The 15,972-nt window shown below is 45.8% G+C and overlaps 1 protein-coding gene across 1 annotated transcript; it reads right to left on the bottom strand.

The window, feature by feature from the left end:
- Positions 1 to 6,136: 6,136 nt before the first annotated feature.
- On the bottom strand, positions 6,137 to 14,195 carry LOC115404458 (DENN domain-containing protein 2A-like). The gene is made up of 19 exons (XM_030113797.1): positions 14,131 to 14,195; positions 11,382 to 12,494; positions 11,196 to 11,281; positions 10,914 to 11,008; positions 10,625 to 10,834; positions 10,396 to 10,489; positions 10,254 to 10,304; positions 9,955 to 10,166; positions 9,637 to 9,746; positions 9,469 to 9,538; positions 8,972 to 9,049; positions 8,733 to 8,873; positions 8,486 to 8,634; positions 7,389 to 7,566; positions 7,236 to 7,277; positions 7,040 to 7,148; positions 6,685 to 6,954; positions 6,510 to 6,596; positions 6,137 to 6,396 (listed from the first exon to the last, which is right to left on the bottom strand). The coding sequence occupies exons 1-19, from the start codon at positions 14,187 to 14,189 to the stop codon at positions 6,365 to 6,367; spliced, it is 3,186 nt and encodes a 1,061-aa protein (XP_029969657.1). The 5' UTR covers positions 14,190 to 14,195; the 3' UTR covers positions 6,137 to 6,364.
- Positions 14,196 to 15,972: the final 1,777 nt, after the last annotated feature.

The following is a 15,972-nucleotide window of genomic DNA, read 5'->3' on the forward strand; positions in this document are numbered from 1 at the left end:
CGTTACGATAGGCCGGGCCGTATTTATTGCAGATATAAACTGATAATGTACACAAGTGGCAAAATAATCCACGATTTAACTGATGCACGCACCCAAAAAAAAAAGTACATAAAACACACACGCTAAGACATAGGTTTGCTAATGTGGAAACCACGTGTTAGTGTATGTTTTTTTCTCTTTATGGAGAGCTGTAATTGTCACTCAAGCTGTTTTATGTCACGCTGGCCACTGTGAAGGTTTCAGCGCGCTGCTGCATTGAGTGCCATCGCAGGTACGAGCGGATCGCGTTTCGTGCAGATTATCACTTTAACAGATGGCAGACGCCGCAGGAAAAGACATTATGATTGTTGTAGACTCTGACTGGCAGTGCTCCTTGTTAATTTTGGCGCGGGAGCAGGACGCCGAGAAGGAACGGTGAAAGGTGAAGCGAAAGGGTGCACAGAAAAGCACTCTGTGCACACACACAAGCCTGTCGCCGTGCACGTGTGTGTGTGTACTCGGATGCACGGTTCACTATCCACATTAGGACAATATGTCTGCAGACTGAAATGTTCCAACGACTTCCAGATAAGGAGCAGATAAGAGGCGTTGTGTAAGTTTGTGCAGACATGCATTGTCCTCAGATGATGAATCACACTGAATTTTGGTGATTCTTGCATGCGGTGCAACCTGCTTAAAGGCAGGTTTTCTTCTGAAAAGTCACCGCGAGCTTTCAGAATAGTGAGAAAGTTTATGCATTCCTCATGTGGAATTTGGATGCACAAACACAATGGTGAGTTGAGTGGTATATGATCGTCATGGCATTCGCATTCCTGGTCCCTTGTGGGTTGTTGTTAGATCAGATAGATAAGACTTCTGTACACTGACAGTTGAAGCTTTTTCATATCCTGTGTCTATTTTGGCCAGATGACAGGTTATAGCATAAGTTATACGTTTTTGGCGAAAAAAATCGAATTTATGTCATGGAGTAACAGAGCGAGCGAGACACTGACCCCTGCAAACGAGGAACACCTCCCAGCTTTGAGGATGCTCGCACAAAATGTTCACTTCCTGCCTGACGTATCCCACCCGGTCGCAGGTGGCACGATAAAAAAGTTAATCAGCGCTATTAGCTGCATTTGGAAGTGATCTAAATGTTCGCTGGTTTCTAATCGCAGCCCAGCCAACTCTTCTAACTCAGACTTTCCACCTTATAAATGTGTCTTTCAGGAGTATTTTTAAGGTCTCACAGATGTAATTGCACCAAATAATTTGCAATTTGGAAACTTGGTAAATAAATGAGGCGTGTGTGACTCATTTACACACTTGTGTTACCTATTTTCTGTTTTCTCAGCTGCGGCGATGTGTTTAGGCTTCTTTAATCATAAATCTGATTTTAGTTCTGAAAATAAAGAAAAAAACATAATTGGTGCGATGTGACCACTTCCTGAAGCTGCTCATTTTCACACACACTCACACACACACACACAGGCCACATGAAGAGGGATGAGTCTGCATATAGAGACACTTACGGGCCGGACCACCCTGGAACTGCTCCCATCAACAATCCCCCACCAGCCTCTTATTGTGCATGACTGGCTTTGTCCGTGCGCTCGCTGCAGGCTCCAGACAGGCTTGTCTCCGCGCTGGACGGAGTCAGACGATGGCGAGATGGGAAATTTGTAAAAAAAAAAAAAAAAAAAAAAAATGTGTTGGTATAACCCTTTAAAAGGCCCTTTGAGCTGAACAAATGAGCGAGGAGGAGGGAGGAAGATTTTAACCCTTGTCATCAGTTGCTGTGACTAATGGTGGTGTAATGGTGGTGTGGATAAACTTGGACACATATAGGAGACCACATGCAGACAGGCCTGACTGACGCACCCTCAGGCCTGGAAATCTATGTGTGTGGCCTCAGTCCCCCCACCGCCTCCGGCCCACCCCTCTTCTTTCTCCCTCTATTTTTGTGCCTCACCCTTTCACTTCTTTTCAAAATTTAAGATTAAAGACAGAAAAAAAACAAAGGCCACAAAAAAGGGTTAAACACACAACCCGGAGTGGTTTTGGTCTCCTCAAACTTTACACGTCCAGCACCCTTCTTCATCTCCCCCCCCCGGCTCCCCTCCCCTCTTTCTTTCCTTCTTCATTCCCCATCCTCCCTCTCCTCCGAACACCCCCTTTTCTCTCCTCTGTACCTACTCCTTCTCCTTTACATCATCTTCCTCTCCAGCCACTCCTTGTCCTGCTGTTATGTTCCCCAGATGCTTTGATGGCTCCTCCTCTGAAGAGGAAGAGGTTTTTTTTATTTTTTTTGGGGGGGGGTGATGATTCAGGCCCCTGGCATGCATGGCAGGCCTGCAGCTGGACGCTGCACCTGCAACTCTGAAAAACAAGCTGACGGCTGCATGTTCGGGAGCCTTACGGTTGCATGTGTGTGTGTGTTTACGTGCAGGCATTTTTTTTTTTTTTTTTTCCTCTTTCCGCCGATTTGCCGCTCTTTTTTGCACGATGCTGTTTTGGTTTTTCCCCACTCGCATACCTCCACTCTCACACGAGAACCAAAGGTTTAGAGAGGCATTGAGAGGATTTCCCAAAGTCCAATCAAGCGCAGGGGGGTCTTTCTGGAAACCTCGAGGCGTTGGGTTTGTTTTAAGACGAAAACAATGCCACAGGCACGCATGATTTGTACAGAGCTGCCTCGGGAACCTGGGGAGTAGCAAACCGCCATGACCCCGAACTCAGTCAAAAAGCCCTTCATGATTGAGGATAGGTGCACAAAAAAAAATAAAAAAAAACCGACAGAAAATAACATCACACATTTCTTTTTGATTGATGGCGAGCGTTGTTGGTCGCCACACCTCCCGTGCCTCTATAAATTACTCCATAAATCATGCTATTAGCAGAGGCGGCCTCCGGAGAGTGTCAAATGCAAGTTTGCCGCCCTTCAAATGAGCTCAATAAATCTCCGGAGAGCTTTTGTAACCAAATTGATGGTTCGGTTTAAGTAGGTTAGGATGACCGCATGATTTTATTTCTAAAAGGCCTACCTGGGTGCTTAGGTGGTACTACTGAGGCTCCGAACGGATTTTCACTGGAGTGTTTTGCTGTTTCAAGCGAGGGGATAATGCGGTCAATCAGTGTGGAGCATCTCCTGAAAGTGGAATCCGCTCAGGTAGTAGACGCAGGTGAAAGGTACTCAGCAGGGGAGATTACAGCTTCAACAAGCTATTGTTGTTTTTGAAGTGGGAGATAAGAGCGCTGGCTCTGCTGTCTCGCTCTTCGTGGATGAAATCGCATGACATTTTGTGTTTTTCCTTTTCCGCAGCGCTGGGTTAGTCCACCGAGAGGTTTCTGCTGTGGAAATACTGCCGTGCAGGATGTGGGGCTTTGGGGGTCGACCCTCTCTGGCTGGGATTAATCTAAACCATAATTGCGCCCCTCACTAACGAGCCGGGCTTCTCCAGGTGTTTAGCAGGAAACAGTATGTGACACTTTGGGTTTGGTGTTCACCCATCAGCGCACGCACACACACACACACACACACACACACACACACACACACACACACACCACAAACGCACCCTGGAAACTCCCAGAACCTGAGTGGGTTGAACAAACATTTGGGCGGCCGTCAGAGCTCGTCTCTCACCACGTCCATCCGTCTTCCTGAGACGACTCCCGTCCCACAGCTCTGCGAGCGGTCCCACCTTGGGGAGCCAGATAGGAAGCTGCGGTACGATTTGCACATTTGTTACGCCGTGACAGCTCGACTGAACGTACGCGTTTGGCGCGGGTTTGGTTCCCAACCTTTTTCTGGGCCCCGCGGCGCAGCTCAGCTGTCCGTCATCAACTCTCTGTGCATTCATGCAGGCCCTACATTTAAAGTTATTTAAACCTGTTGAGTAAATGAAACACTGATGATTGCATATAAAACTGATCTATCGCAGTGTATTTCAGACGCCACTTCCTATGATCACCGTAGAGATCAAAATGCAATGATTATCACCCATCGTTAGAGGACTGAAGCCATCGTCGGTTACTGTAGCTGCCACATGTGAATTATAATTCATTGATGTTTATTCTTGTCTTATGCTGAAATAATCTATAATCACTTCGCAAATAGTCGATATCCAACATGTAGATCTCATACTGATGTGGTATAGCTCATTTAGGGCTACCTTTATTGAAACTCCTTCAAAGACATCAACCCTATCGTGTGATAAATGGATATATTGAGACTTTCAAACTAAAAAAACTTCATTTAATATTATGTCATAGCATCTCTCAAACAGCTGATCAAAAATCTTCAGTTTTAGCAAAACTGTTATTTATTTTTGTTCTGTTATAAATATGATACAATGGTGCCACTTGGGTTTTTTTCAGTATAACTCGCATAGCTTCTCAGTTAGGTGCTTTAAATTTGAAGAATCTAGTAAATCTACATATAAAAGTTGTACTTCTGTCACACCTGAATAATTGTTCCATTTTACACTAAAGCTTATTTCAGAATTCTAATTTGTCTCCATCTGTGTTTCGTGACAAAAGCCCTTCCCTACGCCCCAGTATTTTTTCTTTTTCTTCCCACTCCACTCCTCTTCCCCTCAAAGGTCTCGCTCCTGACTTTGAAAACTCCAGGAGAATATGTGCGCCATATGTCTACATAAAATCCATCCCTCTGTTTATTGTGTAACGGTTTAATACTCCCAGCATTACTTTTGTCATCCATCACGATGGTGTGTTATTCTTCTGTGAATGTGTTTTTCGCTGTTTCGTCCCATCATGTATAGATAGACGCTACCTGTCCACATGCCAAGACGAATCCACCCTAATCTCACACTGTCGCTGCAGGACAAAGGAAAACACGTCTTTGGGAGTTAAATTAAAACCTCGATCGTTACCTTGAAATTGAAAATCAGACTTTCACAGGAGTCCAACAAGTTATATATAAATAAAGTTGTTTTGTAATCACTGCATCTGTGTTTATGGGTCAGCAACTGTGCCAGCAGGTGTGTGTGTGTGTGTGTAAGACAGAGAGAGAGAGAACTTGCCATTTTGACAGGTTAAGGGCCCTCAGGCTTTCTTAGCACGCACAAACTGCGAGCGCCATTCCTCAGACAATACACTACTATGCTCTGCTCTGCACCTGTGTTATGTTTTCATGCTGACAAAGATGTGCTTTCCTCTTCGTGGGCTAAAGATCGGCTTTGTTTCCATGACTCAGAGACTAAAATAGTGAAGCTGCCACCGACTCTGAACCGAGGCTCTTTGTAGTAAAAAAGGCCGCATAACTCCGAACACACAAACACAGCAGCGGATGGTTAGCAGAAGGATGGCGTGTGGATTACTCATGCTGCAAAACTGGCATACAAATGCTGAGTGAACACAATTTCCTTGGCTTTGATCCACATCTCGGTAGTTTCCCATCTGTAGGAAAAGCTGGTATTGTAAAACCTTGACGGGGTTATTGGAGACTAAAGTAATTCCAACCCTGGAAATCTTTAAAGTTTTTTTTACAAAAAAAAAAAAAAAAGACTTCCAAACTGTAAACATGCAAAGTGATGGTCGGTGACGCATAGTAATTCGTTTTGATGGGGGGGAAAAACACGAAGAGGTCGAGACAATAGCTCACCACATCAAAACCAGAAAGAGTTTATTCCACTCACTTGTGATGCTGTCACTGTTTTGGCTTTAATAAAACTGAGGGAATTCAGTCTGTTTCATTCTCTGTCTGTGAACTCGGAAATCATATCACTGCCCCCTGGTGGATATAAAGAGAACTTCAGCAGTATGTCCGAACTTTACAAAAGAAAACCAGATTTGATGAAGTGAGTACAATCCTGCTGCCAGCATGAGGCAAACCCATGGCAAGTTGCAGTCATTCATTCATAACTCACTTCAGGACAGAGCGAACGGGGTTTTAATCATCCAGCCTTGGACTGTGATTGGCCCGGGGAGCCAGACTTGTAGTACGACCATGAACTCTTATCACACACAACTCAAACAAGCCAAGTGTATTTCTGCTTTGCTTATATAATATTTGTTTTACACCAGTTCTTTTAATCTGCTTTGAATACTTAACTTTAAGCAAAATACCAACATGGTGTTTGCTCACTGTGCACTTAAAAAAAAAAACTTATTTCATACAATCTCAACCAGCAACCTTAATAAATATTTCTGAAAGTCTGTAATCTTGAATTTCGTCATCCACGGTGCAATTTGCGATTCCTCACTGTCATGTCCTCCATGAGCTCTTGAGCAAAACCCTTCGTCTCATCCTCAAGTGAGACGAGGATTAGGTTTGTGTTTGTTGGATTATAAGCCTTGGATGTCTTCCCTTGTTGTTCTGAGTCTTCTTTTCTTTTCAGCTTCAGTCTCTGATTGTTTGGTATCATTTCTTGGAAAGAAACTTCATTTTGCTCCCTGGAGCGACAGGAGATAAATAAAGGGCAAGAATGAGCCAAGAATAATGAATTTGAACATGTTTCACTCTAATTAAGTAATTTTGGCTACGAATAGCTCGTAATCGTCCTCACCTAAGCCCTTGAGAAACCTGTTAACCCTCCGGTGTTCGTTCTCATGGATGGAGTCCAGATACTCCTGCACTCTCACTTCAAACAGCCCTGGTGTGAAATTAAAAAAAAATAAAAAAATTAAATTAAAAATGGGGATCTGGATCGACTCCCAACAGCTAAACTCAGTCTGCCGTACCTTTCAGGGCCTGTCGGTGCAGCTCCCTCTCCTGGATGAACCAGCCGAACATCTGGGTCTCCATGAAGACCTCCAGGAAGCGGCGCACCGTCTTGGACGGGATGGCTTTGCGGAAGCCCTCGCGCTGGAACGAGCAGGGCACCGGGGAGGAGGACGAGGACGAGTAGCCGTCCTCCCGCTCGCCGGTGATGAAGAGGGGATAGTGGCCCACCAGCTCCACGAAGAAGCGGACGAAGGCCTCGGACACCACCGTGCTGAGGTGGGCTGTTTCTGGCAACAGGATGACGAGAAAATAATCACATTTTGAGCCGTGGTTCATTCAAAACTACAGCAGTAATGCATTGCTTCCTCTCACCACTGCTGGTATCTCCTCCTCTCTCATTGGCCAGTTCTCTTCTCCTCTCCAGAACGTTCTCCAGGGCCGTCTGGAGCTTCGCCGGCAGGATAGAATCCTCGTCGTCCAACTAAATTCAACACAGCAAAACAGAAAATTCATTTCTGAGAAAGAATTAGTTCCAGATCCATGAAGAAAAAACAAGCAAACCGCTCACCTGTCTCAGAAAACGATTTTTTTCCAGATCCACGACCAGAACCTGCACATGAGCACACCTGTTACTGATGTGAGTAATGTGTCCTCAGTGATTTAGAAGCATGATTTCTGTGTGTGTGTGTGAGTTTGAGCGAGAGTGTGTCTCCTCTCTGACCTCCTCCAGGGGGAGTTCGGTGAGCTGCGGCAGGGAGCTGGACAGCAGGCCGACGATGAAGGGCGTCGGGGTGCAGACGATGTCCAGCATGGCCGACGGCAGCACGGGGATGTAGGTGTGCTGCCACACAAACGGGTAGAGCAGCGCCACCACGGCGTGGCAGCACTGGGAGAGGGTGCTGCGGGAACAGACGGGGAGGGGAAGTGAACCGACGGTCCGACGTGATCTGAACCGCTTTCACAGCGAGTCACGGTCCGTAAACGGCCAAGTCTGATCTCAGAGGGGATTTAGACTGGGCCGCCAACTTTTGACTTCAGCTTGGACTGATGAGGGATACACACCCATACACACACACGCACACACACTCATACATACAGTATGTACATATATTACATCGTGTGAGGCTATTTATTGCAGTCAAATGAGCAAAGAGTGTGGAGAGAAGAAAGATGGAATAAATCAGTCTCTATGTTTTCTTGCAAATTTTGAGAAATCTCAGTCAGTGGTGGTGAACAATGGGTCGCAGAACTATTAATCCATCCACTGATGAGCACTTTGAGGCCCACGGACCATATGTCTGGCACCCCTGGTCTATACTATCTTGCTTAAAATTCATAGGAATGCTCCAGGAAGTGAATTTACTCGCTTTCCCCACACGAGTGTGCTACAATGTAATTGGAGTCTAAACACTGAATATTCCCCGAGGGAGCCGCGATTCCCAGAGAGGCTCCCTGCTTTTCTCCCTGACATCATTAGAACTTTGCATTCCTGCTCTCTACTACTGCGATCGCTCTCTCTGGATCCCACTGGCTTTCTCCGGCAGGATAAACAAACCGATCCCAGCCCAACAACAGCTCAACAGTCCGTCCTCAAAATATCTCTCTGGCATGTTCCCTGAATAAAACCAGGGCCGGCCTCCAATTTATTGAAAAATCTGGAGCCGGACCACCCACACGTTTTATAAATTACTAATGAAAATAAACCTTAAAACTTTCAGCCAGTATCTGGCATCTCCGTAATTACATAAACAGAGGAGCCGCACATTTTTAAAGGCGAGGATAAAGAACCGTCACGTAGCAGGAGGAGAAGTATCTGACCTGAGCTTGTCTGCGGTGAAGATGAGCCGCCGCTCCAGCAGCAGGGAGCCGAAGACCCTGAGCAGCAGCCGCAGACTCAGGCAGGAGAAGAGGCACTCGAAGTCCACGTGCTCCAGGCGAGAGTCGGTGGGTCGACAGAGCTCCATCACCTGGAGGGAGAGGACGAAAAACAGGCCTCACCTCTACTCCTTAATGGAAAGGCCTCTCTTTTCATACAGTGGGTGTTCCATCCCAAAAAGCGGCCCACCTCAGTGCCTGAACCCGGGAGAAACGTCTTGATGTTGATGGTCCTGCCGGGAGCGGGAAACTGGGCCTCCATGATGGCTCTCATGAACGGCTGCACCAGGGCGGGAGACAGAGCCCTGCGCCTCTCCACCTCATCCAACACCTCCAAAACACACACACACACACACACACACGCACACACACACTCAGTCATCTGTAATCACAAGCCGTCGGTGTCGTTATCGCAGACGAGCAGTTCACCTTGGAGAACAGGTTGAAACAGCCGAGGTGGCTGACGATACAGTAGACCTCTGGCAGACGTTTGCCTTTTCCACTGGGCTGAAAAACAAATTGCAGCTACTTCAAAATGGGAGAAATTCGAATAAGCGACGTGTGTTTTGGATGGATGAGGGAGTCTCGCCAAACTGTCCTCAGAAAGCAGATATAAATGGTGTTTTGATTCAAAAATATTATTATACAGCATCAAAGAAGTTAAGGACGACTAAAAAAATGGGGACACATCAACCAAACTCCACACACACACACACACAGTAGATCCACATAAACAAAAACACATGCACACCCACACACACGCAGTTCCCAGCCTGACACACTTCCGCCCCGACCCTGAGATGGACCGTTTTCCCACAGGCACGCCGACTATTTTGGCACTCCTATTTACTCAGCCGTCATTGTGGTATTTAGCCATTTCCTGTTCAGTAACTGCACACTTATTTATTCTGCTCATTTCTATTTACCAGTAAGCGCCGGCAGTACCCGAACCTCCTGCTGCCGTCCTCGCCAGTCAAAACAAAGGAGAACATCTCGCTGAGGGGGGATGAGCCAGAAGAAGGAGAGAGTGTGATCAGCGGATTTTCATCAAACATGTCAAAAATAGCACAGTGAGGGTCATTTTACATCCTCACCTGGGGTAGCTCTCCACCGGCTCCCAGTCCTTCGCATCAGGGAAACAGAACTGAGGAATAATCCTCAGCTGATCCTCCGTCTCCCTCATGAATTTGAAGCTGCGCTCCAGCTGCATCAAAGGGAAACTACAGTTTGAAAACCTGTTTTTACATCAATTATCATGAATAGCTACTCTTCATTTACCACAGGAGCAAATTGTTCTTTTGGAAACTTGAAGATTACTGTTTTAAATTCAGGTAAATTGCACCTTTTTTTGTTTTAAAGCTTCCATTCATAAATTAAATTACCGCAAAAAATTAAAGAATAGCCCCCCTGACCTTTGGTGGAAACTGCTGTGTGACCTCTGGCAGATAGTGGCCTCCAGCCTTTGACTTCTGCAGCGACACGACCAGGAAGTATTCGAAAAGCTTGCGCTGGTGCAGCTCCTGCTCCAGGGTCCCGTTCCTGGCGTTGGCCCCGTTGAAGCCGTCCCGGGTCTGGCTCGGACGGTTCAGGATGGACTTGACTGTTGTTAAACGCTGGCGTTGAGCTGGAGGAGGGAATCAGAGATAATCCATGGAAAGACGTCAGGAATTTACAGAGATTCAGTGATGTTTTGTGAGGGAGAAAGCTCTACCTTTTGCTCTTTCTTCGACTTCACTCTCAGAGTCGCTGTTCTCGTCCGTCACTGTCAATGAAAGCCAAAAATCCTCAAATACAACGTAGGCTTGAAAAACAGGGAGATGAAGTTCACTTCTTTAACATCTCTGCATCTTCACCTCTTCCTGAACTCGTCTCCGCGTAATGGTAGATCCTCCGGAGATGTTTCTTTCTATTCCGAGCCTCAAATATGCTGTTGATCCTCAGGACAACCTGTTGGGAAGATTGTGAAGCACTGTGAGTAAATATTTGGGTTTTTGTTAGGAGGGAAACCTGTTCAGCAATATTAAAGCGTGTTTGACATAATATCAGTGATTTTGACTTTTAGGCTTGGATTGAAACACAGACGGTGGGTATCCTGCGGCAGGTCCGGCTGTAGGGATCGCCGGGCAGCCAGGCGGCGTGTTCAGGCCCGGTGGGGGTGGAGGGAGGGCTGAGTTGCGGTGGCGAGGAAACCCCTCCAGTCCCGGCTCTGTGCGCCTGCTGGTTGGTCCTCCGAAGGTCCAGCAGCTTAAAGTTGCGACCGGAATTCTGCCTGAAGAAACCGGGTCTTGAGGCCTGAAGAAAAAGAAACGGCAATCAATTTTTCATGAAGATCCACTCCGCGAATGTGAAGGTCTGCTAATAGTTCAGACACCTTGGAGTTATCAGCACCAGGGGACGAGGGCAGAGACTGCTGGGAGCACTGACTCTCCAGCTCTATGTCCTCGTACGGGTTCTCATTGGACGAATCTACAGGAGGACAAGAAAGTTGATGTTCCAGTCATCTGGTCCAGTTCCACTTTCACATCCTATTCTTTAAGGCATCTCTATTTTATTGTCACCGACTGGTTCCAGCATCTTATCTGTCTTGCTAACTGTTTCAGTATTTTTAATTTTCATCTTTCTTTCTGAAAGGGAATCAGTGCAGGTGTCTGACCCAGGATGTCTTCATAGTGATGTTCCTGAGACAGTGAGTGAGAGGAGAGCGAGCTCCGTGTGAGATCTTCAAACTCAAACGACCTCCTGTCATATAGAACACAAAAAAAAGGCACAATTACAGGATGTAGGTTGATATTAGACATTTATTCTGTTAAGCTGAACTGCGACATGTAGATCTGTGTACCTGTGGATATTGTCTCGGACCCTCTCGCCCAGAGGTCTCCCGTAGACGCCAGACGGCGGTTTAGAGGAGGTTTTGGAAGAGAGCGAAGGCAGCGGGGGCAGGTTCCTCTGCCCCCTCCCCTGCCTCGGACCCTTTCCCGAGGAGGCTGGGTGCTGGAACGTGCGCCGGGGTTTGGGGACCGGGTTGATGGGGGGTGCGCCCGGCTCTGCATACACGTTCTCCTGCTGCTCCTTCCGTTCTAACGTCCCAGAAGTCCTTGCTGCGCGGCCTAGAGTCGCAGCTTCAGACTCCTTCTGCTGTTTGTCTTTGGTGGGAGGGCTGAAGTAGTTTCCCAGTTCTTGGGGGTGTTTTCCATGGTTGTCCCCCATCGCCTCCAGTTTTTTGAAGAGAGTGAACACAGCTCTCTTCTCCTGGCTCGGCTGTTCTGTCGTTCTCCTCTCGTTGCTTTTTCTCAGCGTCCCCGCCGGCTCCTTCTCGGTGACTGCAGGTAAACAAGGCTTTGAACCTTCAGATTCATCTGTATTCTCTTTCAGTTGCTCTTGGTCTTCTTTGTGAACACAACCTCTTATGTTATCCTCCTTCTGTTTTGCATTCGGCTTACAGTTACTGAGTGCTCCTCGTTGCTGTTTGCCTGCTTCAGCGGGCGAACAAGGCCTCGAATCCCCATAATTTCCCACATTCTCCTTCTCAATATCCTGCTTCTCCTTATGGGGGACTCCTCTTCTGCAGCCGTCTCCACTGTGTGTATCGATATGTTGACTGCTGCCGTTCGATTCTGTCTTTTTCCCAGCGGCGCAGTGTCCCAGACTGTCGCATGTCGGATCTGAATGAGGAGGTTCTTTGGACTCCCAGAGAGAAATCTTGTCCTTGATGTTTCCCACATTGGACCGGGGCATCTTCCCTCCTACCAACAGAGCATTTTCACTGCCATGATGGTCAAAAGCTGGCCTGCGGTGAGCCATCAGAGACAAAGCCTCCTGGTTATTCAGGTTGTCTAATGGGGCGAAGGGAAGTGTCGGCGGCCCAGCTGTGGTTGAGGTGAGGCGTACGGCTTCCTTGTTTTCCTTTGAAGAAATATGGCAACTGCTTCCACCACGACAGCCCTTGTTTAGCCTAAATACACACAGAAATACATGAACGAACAATATCGTATTGAAAAAACACCAAGCGCTCCAGTTTCCTCACGTGATCAAAGGAAGAACATCTCCTGTTAAACATGAGACAATGCTGACCTCAGACAACGGACTCGTGTCCTCTCAGATCTCACTGATCACAGCGTTTTACGACAGACACTGGAGTATTTCACGGAGTTTAAAGAATACGTTCTAAATTGGTTTCAGTCTTATTTTTCGTACAGATTCCACTTTATGTGTGTTAATGATGTCTCTTCATCTCTGACTGAAGAACCATGGAGTTCTACAATGTTCTGCATTAGACCCATACTTTTCATATTATACATGAATATTATCAGAAGCTTTTTTAAAAAAAATAAATAAATAAACAAAATAAAATACTGCTGAGCAGCAATTTTCAGCTCCTGAACTCAGAAAGAAAGCAGAAGTTAATATATTTGGCCCAAAACAGACAAATAATCTAAACATATAGTACAGTGGATGGTATTACGCTTGACCAAGACTTATTCTTCAGTTCCCACATTAAACAAATCTGCACAACTTCTTTTTTTTTTTTTACTTGCATAATGCTTCTAAAATGAGGAACATGTTGACTCAGAGTGATTCTGATGAATATATCATGCATCTTTTTTTTTTCTAGCTATTACTATTGTAATTCCGTATAATCAGGGTGTCCAAAACATTGCTCAAGAAATTTTCAATTCATTTAAAATGCAGCAGCAAGGATTGATCACATCACCCCAGTATTACCTTATTGTCACTGACTTCCTGTGAAATCTAGAATTACATTTAAAATGAACATTTTTTTTATTATGCTCAAGAGTCTTACAATTAAGACTGGAGCAGACAACTCTGGAGCGTTTTCTAAACGTGCTTCTACAGGTTTAGACTGCTGGGAGACCTTCCTTGCTCCGCTGCTCTTCTCTACTGTTGCACTTCCCATCCAGTCACATTTCACTGTTGCAGATCTCTAACCCCAGCTGGGACAGCAGAAGGCTTTCACCTCAGACTCTGCTTCTCCAGAAGTTTCTTCCTTAAAAGGGAGCTTGTCATCTCTAATTGCCCAGCTGGCTCATGAGGTTTAGTTTTTCACTTCGAGTGCCTTGAGATGTTGGTTGTTTTTAAGCTATATAAATGCAATTGAACGGAAATTAACTGGACATTAATTGACCCTATAAAATGTTTGGAATATTACCTAACCTTGATATAGAGGAATTTCGAACAACCCCCTCCCAGAAGGATCATCAGTAGGTAAATCTGGCTACCAGTTTGGGGACACTCTGTCTTTTTCTGGCACCGGTGGGAAAACTGTGAGTGAAATGCCAGAGGACAAGCCTACGACCGAGCATCTTCTTCTCATCAGCATCGCTAAATAAACACATACTTGGAGCAGGGCCCATTTCATCAAACTGTTATCTTTTAATAAATAAACAGGAGGAAATGGGAAACCCTTCAGCTGAGAGACCTTTTCTGACTTCTTCTTAATGGACATGGTGATTAAAGGGTGAGCTAAGCCCTGCGTCTTTTCTCTCAGGCTCTGGAGTGACTCTTGAGGAATAAAATGATCATTCCTGAAGCGGAAAGCTCGCTGCCGATAAGCCTGCGTGGATACAAACCTGTTGACAGCGGAGTAGATGTAATCTTGCTTTATTTTCATTCTTTCAGCGGCGGCCATAATCGCTGTACACCTGAGGGAAACAGACGGAAGCGAGAGCATTCATTGGCTGCTGAGTTTTGTGGATTGAAGCATTCCTAGTTTGGAGATTTATACATATCTGAGTGACATCCTGTCCGGCCTGGTTCCAAATGACCGCTGGTGTCAAGCTTATTAATGAACCACATTGTCTTAAAGCTTTTTAAGTTGACACAGTCCCTGTGGTAAGGCTGGATATTCACCTCTAAACTGTCAGTGAGCAGTATTCGGAGGACAGCTGGGCCAAATCAGGAAAAAGGCGACAGCCTGGAGCTCAGTGAAACTCCTTCAAGCACTTCATCACCCAAACCAACACTTTTTCACCCGTGTGTGTGACTGAATCACTCCTCTCTCCCTTTTGTTTGCCTCAGTGTGTTGCCGTTGGTCTTTTTCTGTCACATAAAGTCCTCACTGGAGGCTACAGCGTTTGACCTCGGCAGCGACTGAACGGCCCTGCTCTCGTCATCTTGACTCACATACTTTCACATCTTCCAGGCCAACAAACCAAAGTTCAGTGTCCTCTAAGATAGCATTTCCCAGCTCTCAGGCCGCTGTCATCGTTTGTTTAGTTGACATCTCGTCCTAAAGACACTGACGGCCCCCCCCCCCCCAGTAATCTGAACGTCCATCCGCGGACTGATGAGCTTCCCATTATAAGTGGTGTCAGTCAATGTGTCAAAATGCCACCTGTCATCGTATTTTAAATCAGAACTACAACTCAAACCTGACAGTAATTACAACAGGAAGTGTGGATCTTGACTTATTATCTGTAAACCTTTCAGTGCAGTGTAAAAGAAAAGCTGAAAAAATATAACATAAACTGGAATTAAACAATAATTTGACAGTAATGACATGTGCTTGTTCTGGTTTTTTTACTGCTTGAGCTGCTTAGGAATCTGATGAATGGCTGCTTAACCGCACTGAGGTTGAAAAGAACAATTCAACCAAGAAGACATGTCCCATCTAATAAGATTTTTTTGAAAATAAAGTAAGTCATATGCACCCCCTTAACCTCTAAATGAAGAAAATTCTGAATTAAAAAGTCTATTTCCTTTCAGAAATCCAAAAATTAACGAGAGACAAAGGTGGAAATCTTTAATTGTATTACTTTTGGTTACGTCTCCAAAGTTTAACTGTTCCTCCCTCTATCCTCTCGAAATGTATCTCATCCAGCCCTGAGCAGACTCCACAGGTTTAGGACAGATAATACGCTTTGAAACAAGTCACTCAGATACATAATTAAGATGTGATCAAGTGATCCAATGCTGTAGTTTAAACTATGCAGATGGTTACTTCCAACACCATTTTCTCTCCACAGAAATGCACCCCCACTTCATGAGTGGAGCATCATATTGTTGTCCAGTTAAATCACATGGAAAGCATTCAATACAATCAACTCAATAAACTTAAGCCAAGGACTTACCTCCGTTATCTGTACAGTTTCCATGTGTTCACGGCTGATATGGAACCATATTACACTGGATGAAGCCGTCACAGTATCCATTGGTATAACTTCCAAACCAGCCCAGTGTGCTGTGTGCGTGTCCCAGTGAAACTGTCTGCAGAAACTTTTCTAACTTCTCTGAATTCTGCTCAGTGACTGATCACATGTCCAGCTGAGCTGACGCTTCATCCTAAACTAATGCACACATCCTCCTCTCTGCTTCTTCTTTAAACTTCAACTTTCAGTCACCCTCACTCTCTGCAGACTCTGGATATGACTTCCTCTCGCTCTCTGGTTCTCTCTCTCTCTCCCCCTCGCTCT

The sequence above is a fragment of the Salarias fasciatus genome, chromosome 17 (genome assembly GCF_902148845.1).
Source record: "Salarias fasciatus chromosome 17, fSalaFa1.1, whole genome shotgun sequence".
Classification (NCBI taxonomy): Eukaryota; Metazoa; Chordata; class Actinopteri; order Blenniiformes; family Blenniidae; genus Salarias; species Salarias fasciatus.

What these genes read in the sequence shown, in the direction of transcription:
- LOC115404458 (XM_030113797.1), bottom strand. Translation starts at nt 14,189, where the DNA reads ATGGCCGCCGCTGAAAGAATGAAAATAAAGCAAGATTACATCTACTCC. An exon ending in CACAGCAGTTTCCACCAAAG is followed by an intron (nt 9,747 to 9,954) that starts GTCAGGGGGGCT and finishes CCTTTGATGCAG; the next exon opens with CTGGAGCGCAGCTTCAAATT. An exon ending in GTTTCAACCTGTTCTCCAAG is followed by an intron (nt 8,874 to 8,971) that starts GTGAACTGCTCG and finishes TGTGTTTTGGAG; the next exon opens with GTGTTGGATGAGGTGGAGAG.